The 8299-nt window shown below is 41.5% G+C and overlaps 1 protein-coding gene across 3 annotated transcripts in view; it reads right to left on the bottom strand.

The window, feature by feature from the left end:
- Positions 1-4902: 4902 nt before the first annotated feature.
- The window catches only part of LOC122751837 (zinc finger protein 665-like), a 34039-nt gene continuing 30642 nt past the window's right edge, over positions 4903-8299 (bottom strand). For all 3 annotated transcript variants that reach the window (XM_043999023.1, XM_043999021.1, XM_043999022.1), the window contains one exon: positions 4903-8209. In XM_043999023.1, the coding sequence (XP_043854958.1) occupies positions 5463-8209 (2747 nt within the window). In that variant the 3' untranslated portion in view covers positions 4903-5462. The remainder of the gene's footprint in view (positions 8210-8299) is intronic.

Below are 8299 nucleotides of genomic sequence, written 5' to 3'. Positions count from 1 at the left end.
GTGGATAGAGCACTGGCCCTGGAGTCAGGAGGACCTGAGTTCAAATCTGGCCTCAGACACTTAACACTTACTAGCTGTGTGACCCTGGGCAAGTCACTTAACCCCAATTGCCTCACCGAAAAAAAAAAAAAAAAAAAAAAAAAAAAAAAATGTCGTCCATATGAGTTTACCATTTTGACCTATCTCAAAAGGCAAGTGACAAAGTAGCAGGTGCAGATACGCTGGGAGCTATAGTCACAACCCTGTACAGAGTCAGCCCAGGCCACAGGGTCTTCTTCATACTGGAAGGAGCAGTAGGATTCAGCACCCCCTGGGTATGTGTGTGCAGGTGTTAAGGACGGTACCACTCACCTGCTGGTGTGAGGAAGAAACTAGAAACGATACCCTAATAATTGGCTGCTTAAGTGACCCTGGCAGGATTACCACAGTAGGCAGGGATACCACCATGGGGTGAAACCCCCCAAAATGCCCCCAAATTACTTCAAAGCTGATTCCCGTCAGCATCAGTATGTAGAATGTGCATACATTTACAGACAACACAAAATCCAGGGGACCTGAAAGACACTTCCTGTTGAAAGATGACTTAGGAAGTATCACATCCAAATAGCAGCCCTGAGTGAAACAAGGCTGGCCAATGAAGGCAAGCTCATTCAAGTTGGAAGTAGATACTGATTTTTTTTCTGGAGTGGCTTCAGTGAAGGGGAGCAGTGAATCTGGCATATGTTTTGCAATCACAACTTATCTAGTCAGCAAGGCCGTATGCCTATCTAAAGAGTGAATGACGGGCAGCTAGATGGCGCAGTAGATAGAGCACCGGCCCTGGAGTCAGGAGGACCTGAGTTCAAATCCGGCCTCAGACACTTAATACTTGACTAGCTGTGTGACCCTGGGCAAGTCACTTAACCCCAATTGCCTTACTAAAAATAAATAAATAAATAAACCCTAAAAAAAAAAAAAAAAAGAATGAATGACAGCCTCATGACAATAGGATTGACTCTTCCAGGAAAATGCCATCCAACCTCATCAGTGCCCATGCTCCCACCATGACAAACAACTATGAAGACCTGGAGAACCTTCTCATCAATGTGTGACAAGAGGACCAGCTTTTAATTCTGGGAAAATGTTAGAAGAGGCTAAGGCTACCAGCCATGGCAGGGAGTCTTTGGGAGGAATGGAAACAGCAACAGCAATAGCCACTTCACAATGAAGACTCCTGCATCTCCTGACCTTCTCATCAGCAACATTGCCTTCTCTCTACCTAAATGTAATAAAACATTGTGGATGCACCCTCAAAGCAAACATTGGTATTTAGTAGATTGGGTGATTGTAAGGAGAAGAGACATGATGTGAGAGTAATGAAGGCAATGTGTGGCCCAGACTGCTTGACTGATCGTAGATTTATCCTCCCCAAGCTAAATATCGGTGTTCAATAGAAGTGGCGGCCCCAAGGCAAGATGATTCCCAGAAGGCTAAATGTCCTGTCTCTGAGTGGGAAGAGATTGTTGCTAACTTAGAGAGAAAGTTGAGCCAACACACTTGGCAACAGTGGAGCAGAAAAGGAATGGGTAGCTATCAGAAAATAGGTGTACAGCACTGCATTTGCTCATCTGGGTCAGAACACTCACATATTTTAAGACTGGTTTGATGAAAATGATGGGGAAATTCAAAAGCTGCTAAAGGAAAAATGGCAACTCCCTAAGTTTTAAAAGCAGGATAGTTTGTCCATCCACAAGAAGGCCCCATTTAAGCTCAATCAAAAGTAAAGTACAAGTGAAGCTTAGAGAGATGCAGGATTCTTGGCTCAGTAAGAAGGCAGATGATAGTCAATTTTATGCTGATAGGAACAACCCAAAGAGTTTTTCTGATGCCCTGAAAGCTTTTTATGGGCTAAAGAACTATGGTGCAACTTCCCACCACCTCCCTTCCCCATGTCAAACCCTGACGTAGGAGCATGCATGTCTCTCCCAGGATTTGGAGTAGCTGCCCTTGGGGCAGGAAAAGGGGAGATCATAACATCTGTGCTGGTGAAGGAATACTGGGATGTCCCCATGGCACTGAATGCCACTGTAAGACCTATGTCACCACCAAAATGGGTGCCACTGTTGGCTTGCTGGCATCTGCCAACCACCTTGTGTTTTTCCCACCTGGATTGGTTGCTGAGGGAATGTGAAGGGCTAGGAAATGTATGTTCTCCATGGCTGCAGCAAGTGCCATATTTGGGATAACTTCCGGGGTCAGTGCTCAAGTTAGAGAAAAAAGATGACCCCTTGAACTACTTCTTTAGTGGATGTCCTCCAGACCTGATCCTCAAATCCCAAATGCACAACTTTACCACTGGGGCAGCAGCATGTGTGAACACGGGCACAACCGCTGCACTTAGGAACACAGGCAAAATGGAAGGTTGGAAGCTGACCAGCAGGCCCTGAATCTGAGCCAGAAATGCTCTCATCAGGTGTTTTGGGGGGGAAAAAAATTGATATATAGTAACCTACTTCCTTTGTCCCCAGAGAGTTTCTTCATTCTCCCCTCATGTTAAATGAAACTTGAGACAACTTGAAAAAAAATCATAACAAAGACCTATGGTGCATCTCAACTACTCAGGAGTGATGGAGCCACATTGATTACTGAGATGGACATGGTCCTGCAGACATGGGCTGAACACTTTCATAGAGTTCCCAAGAGATTATCATCAATCAGGGCTGAAGCCATGGACCATTTATCTCAGGTTGAAATCCACTCCCCTCTAGACAAAGTTGTAGATGGGAAGGGGGGGGGGGTGGTAGAAGGGACAGAAGCTTGGGGGAGGGGGCAGTCAGAAGCAAAACACCTTTGAGGAGGGAAAGGGTGAAAGGAGATAAGAGAATAGAGTAAATGACATAGGCAGGGATTAGGATGGAGGGAAATTCAGTGAGTAATAGGAACTGAAATGATGAGCAGGATGCTCTCAGAAAAACCTGGAAAGACTTATATGAGCTGATGCAAAAGGAGATGTACTATATACAAAGTAACAACAATATTGTAAGCTGTGAATGACTTGGCTATTCTCAACAATTCAGTGATCCAAGTCAGCTCTGAAGGTTTTATGAAAAATGAGGTCCATCTCCAGAGAGATGTGTCTTTTCCTGAAGTTTTTTTTTTGTTTGCTTTTTTTGACAACCAGACAAATGTTGAAATATTTTGCATAAATACACATGTGTAACTTATTTTGAATTACTTGAGTTCTTAAAGGCAGGTGGGGAGGGAAGGAAGAAGAGAATTTGGAACACTTTTTTTTAAATAGTAAAAAGTATTTTATTAAAAATATTCTCATTACATGTAAAAAGTTTTCAACATTTCTTTTCATAAGATTTTTAGTTCCAAATTTTTCTCCCTCCCTCCATTCCCTTCCCTTCCCACCTCCCCAAGACAGAGAGCAATCTGATGTAGGTTATATATGTACAATCAAATTAAACATCTTTCTGCATTAGTCACATTGTAAAAGAAGAATGGGAACACAAGGTAAAAAACTCAAAACCCCCCCAAAACAAAAAAACAATAACTAGAAAGAGTATGGTTCAATCTTCATTCAGAATCTACAAGGTTTTTTGTTGTTGTTTTTCTGGATATGGAGAACATTTTCTGTCATGAGTTCTTTAAAATTATTTTGGATCATTGCACTGCTGAGAAGAGCCAAGTCTATCACAGTTGATCATCACACACTGTTGCTATTACTGTGTACAATATTCTCCTGGTTCTGCTCAACTCACTCAGCCTCAGTCCACTTAAATCTTTCCAGGTTTTCCTGAAATCTGCCTGCCCATCATTTCTTTTTTTAATATATATTTAAATTTTTATTTTCCCAAATTACATGTAAAATACATGTTTTGACATCAATTTTCTTTTAGTTTTCAACATTTGTTTATATAAGAGTTCAAATTTCAAATTTTTCTCCCTCCCCCCCGCCCCCACTAGACAGCAGGTAATCTGATATATGACATTAAACATATTTCTGCATTAGTCATGTAATAAGAGAAGAATCAGAGCAAAAAAGGAAAAACCTACAAAAAGAAAAACAACAGCACCAAAAATAAAAGAAAGAGTATGGTTCAATCAGCATCCATATTAAATGTTTCTTCCCTCCTCTCCCCCCACCCATCCCCCCCGGGATTTGGAGAGCCTTTTCATCATGAGTCCTTTGGAACTTTCTTGTACCATTGTGTTGGTGAGAAGAATCTAATCTATCACAAATGATCAATACATCATGTGGATGATACTGTGTATAATGTTCTTCTGGTACTGCTCATCTCACTCATCATCAGTCCACTTAAGTCTTTCCAGGTTCTTCTGAAATCTGCCTGCTCATCATTTCTTAGAGTACAACAGAATTCCATTCCATTCATATACCATAACTTGTTCAGCCATTCCCCCATTGATGGGCATTCCCTTGATTACCACAGGCCCCCTGCTGATATAACATAGCTTGAACTTTCTAAGGTTCAGTGTCTGGAAGCTACCTCACATCAACATGAGACCACCCTCAAGCAATCAGCTTGAAGCAGTGTGAAAGGTAGTTGGTTTTGTCAGTCGGTGGTTGGAACCTTGTGGGGAGTTGGTAGAAGAGCCAGGTAGGGGTGTGAACTCAGATCTCTCCTCTAGGGTAGATAGGCTTGCTTATTTTTTCCTATTTTATCAGTGACGCTTGTTCTCTCTTCACTAATCCCTAATATATTTTTGTTTTGTTTTGCTTTGTTTTGCTTTGTTTTTGCTTTGTTTTGTTTTTTGCAGGGGAATGATGGTTAAGTGACTTGCCCAGGGTCACACAACTAGTAAGTGTCAAGTGTATGAGGCCAGATTTGAACTCAGGTACTCCTGAATCCAGGGCCGGTGCTTTACCACTGCACCATCTAGCTGCCCCCCCTAATATATTTTAATAAATGTTTAATACCTAAACTATTAAACTGCTGTCCTAGTTAGCTTTCCCCACACAGGGGACAGGTGACCACACACATTTACTTTTACCCCTTACATCCATTTTCTATGACCTCTTTGTGATACAGACCTAGTAGTGGTATTACTGGGTCGAAGGGTATTCACAGTCCCATAGAATTTGAGTATATGAAACACAAAGTTTTTAAATGGACTTTAAAATAGGTTTTACATGTAATTGGGGGGAAAGTAAAATTCTAAATAAATGACAAAAACATAAAAATGAATTCCCTAATTTTGAGCAAGCTCTGAATGACAACTGAATGCATTTTCTAATTCATAACAGTGATAAGATTTCTATACAATGTGAATATTGCATGAGGGTTTTACCACATTGATTATATTCCTAAGATTTCTCCAGTATGGATTCCCTGATGTGCAACAAGACTGGAGTTCACTGTGAAAGTCCTTCTACACTGATAACAGCCACAAGGTTTCTCTCTACTGTGGATTCTCTGATGCTGAGAAAAACTGGATCTCAGTGTGAAAGCCTTTTCTCACAGATCACATTCATAAGGTTTCTCTCCACTGTGGATTCTCTGATGTGAAGCAAGTTGGGAGCTCTTTATGAAAGCCTTTCCACACTGACTACATTCATAAGGTTTCTCTCCACTGTGGGTTCTCTGATGCTGAGTAAGACTGAACCTCTTTGTGAAAGCCTTTCCACACTGATTACATTCAAAAGGTTTCTCTCCAGTGTGGATTCTCTGATGTACAGCAAGACTGAACCTCTCTATGAAAGCCTTTCCACACTGATTACATTCAAAAGGTTTCTCTCCAGTGTGGATTCTCTGATGGGCAGTAAGCCTGGACCTCGCTGTGAAAGCCTTTCCACACTGATTACATTCATAAGGTTTCTCTCCACTGTGGATTCTCTGATGTGAAGCAAGTTGGGAGCTCTTTATGAAAGCCTTTCCACACTGACTACATTCAAAAGGTTTCTCTCCAGTGTGGATTCTCTGATGCTGAGTAAGACTGAACCTCTTTGTGAATGTCTTTCCACACTGATTACATTCAAAAGGTTTCTCTCCAGTGTGGATTCTCTGATGGGCAGCAAGCCTGGACCTCGCTGTGAAAGCCTTTCCACAATGATTACATTCATAAGGTTTCTCTCCAGTGTGGATTCTCTGATGTGCTGCAAGATGGGAGCTCTGTTTGAAAGCCTTTCCACACTGATTACATTCATAAGGTTTCTCTCCAGTGTGGATTCTCTGATGGCAAACAAGACTGGAGCTTATTGTGAAAGTTTTTCCACACTGATTACATTCATAAGGTTTCTCTCCAGTGTGGTTTCTCTGATGCGAAGCAAGTTGGGAGTGCTTTGTGAAAGCCTTTCCACACTGATTACATTCAAAAGGTTTCTCTCCACTGTGGATTCTCTGATGGGCAGCAAGCCTGGACCTCGCTGTGAAAGCCTTTCCACACTGATTACATTCAAAAGGTTTCTCTCCAGTGTGGATTCTCTGATGTACAACAAGACTGAACCTCTCTATGAAAGCCTTTCCACACTGATTACATTCATAAGGTTTCTCTCCAGTGTGGATTCTCTGATGCTGAGTAAAACTGAACCTCTTTCTGAAAGTCTTTCCACACTGATTACATTCAAAAGGTTTCTCTCCAGTGTGGATTCTCTGATGTGATGCAAGATGGGAGTTCTGTTTGAAAGCCTTTCCACACTGTTTACATTCATAAGGTTTCTCTCCACTGTGGATTCTCTGATGTGAAGCAAGTTCGGAGCTCCTTATGAAAGCCTTTCCACACTGACTACATTCAAAAGGTTTCTCTCCAGTGTGGATTCTCTGATGGGAAGCAAGCCTGGACTTTGCTGTGAAAGCCTTTCCACACTGATTACATTCAAAAGGTTTCTCTCCGGTGTGGATTCTCTGATGTACAGCAAGACTGAACCTCTCTATGAAAGCCTTTCCACACTGATTACATTCAAAAGGTTTCTCTCCAGTGTGGATTCTCTGATGGGCAGCAAGCCTGGACCTTGCTGTGAAAGCCTTTCCACACTGATTACATTCAAAAGGTTTCTCTCCAGTGTGGATTCTCTGATGTACAGCAAGACTGAACCTCTCTATGAAAGCCTTTCCACACTGATTACATTCATAAGGTTTCTCTCCAGTGTGGATTCTCTGATGTGCTGCAAGATGGGAGCTCTGTTTGAAAGCCTTTCCACACTGATTACATTCATAAGGTTTCTCTCCAGTGTGGATTCTCTGATGCTTAGCAAGAAGGCATCTCTGTGAGAAAGCCTTTCCACACTGATTACATTCATAAGGTTTCTCTCCAGTGTGATTTCTCTGATGTGAAGCAAGTTGGGAGTGCTTTGTGAAAGCCTTTCCACACTGATTACATTCAAAAGGTTTCTCTCCAGTGTGGATTCTCTGATGTGCTGCAAGATGGGAGGTTATTGTGAAAGCCTTTCCACACTGATAACATTCATAAAGTTTCTCTCCAGTGTGGATTCTCTGATGTGCAGCAAGACTGGAGCTCTGTGTAAAAGCCTTCCCACACTGATTACATTCATAAGGTTTCTCTCCAGTATGAATTCTCTGATGGACAACAAGATGGGAGCTCTTTGTGAAAGTCTTTCCACACGGATTACATTTATAAAACTTTTTCCCAGTGTGAATGTTGTGATGCCTAATAAGATCTGAGTTCAAACCAAAGACCAATCCACAACAATCAACTGCATATCTTCTCCTTCCATCATAAAACTTAGCATGGCAAGGAAGATACGATTGATCCGATGAGGTTGCTTTACATTCATTGTATTCAATAGGCTCCCTTCTAATGTGAATTGTCTGCAGAGTAATGAACTTAGAGCTCTGACTGAAGGCCTTCCCACTTCTGTCACTTTTCTGATGTCCAATGAGAGCAGAATTCAAATTCAAGGCCATTTCCAGATGATTACCTTTGTACTTTAGCATTTGATGAGACTTCTCCTCGGCCTTAAAAGGCTCTAGTTGTTGAGGAAACCATTTATTATCTTCACTCTCCTGAAAATATTCATTCCATGAAGCCCTTCTCTTCCTGTTATTTAAGACTGAAGAATGTGTGAATACCTTTTCGATTTCACCAAACTCACAGATACTCTTACCCAGCTTGGTTTCAGAATCACAGATTTCTTTCAAATTGAAGTTACAGGCACCATCACTCTCAAATCCATGCTGGCCAAATTCTTCCATAGAAATGTTCACCTTTGTAGCCATCTTCTTCACTTCCAACCTGGTCTCTCCACCTGAAGAAAAAAATTATGTATTAACAGAAATATACATTCACCTAAATATATGTTCTTTTCTCATGTGGCATAATGCATACTTATTCATAT

Source organism: Dromiciops gliroides, chromosome 3 (genome assembly GCF_019393635.1).
Source record: "Dromiciops gliroides isolate mDroGli1 chromosome 3, mDroGli1.pri, whole genome shotgun sequence".
NCBI lineage: Eukaryota > Metazoa > Chordata > Mammalia > Microbiotheria > Microbiotheriidae > Dromiciops > Dromiciops gliroides.
This window is presented reverse-complemented; position numbering and strand designations above follow the sequence as displayed.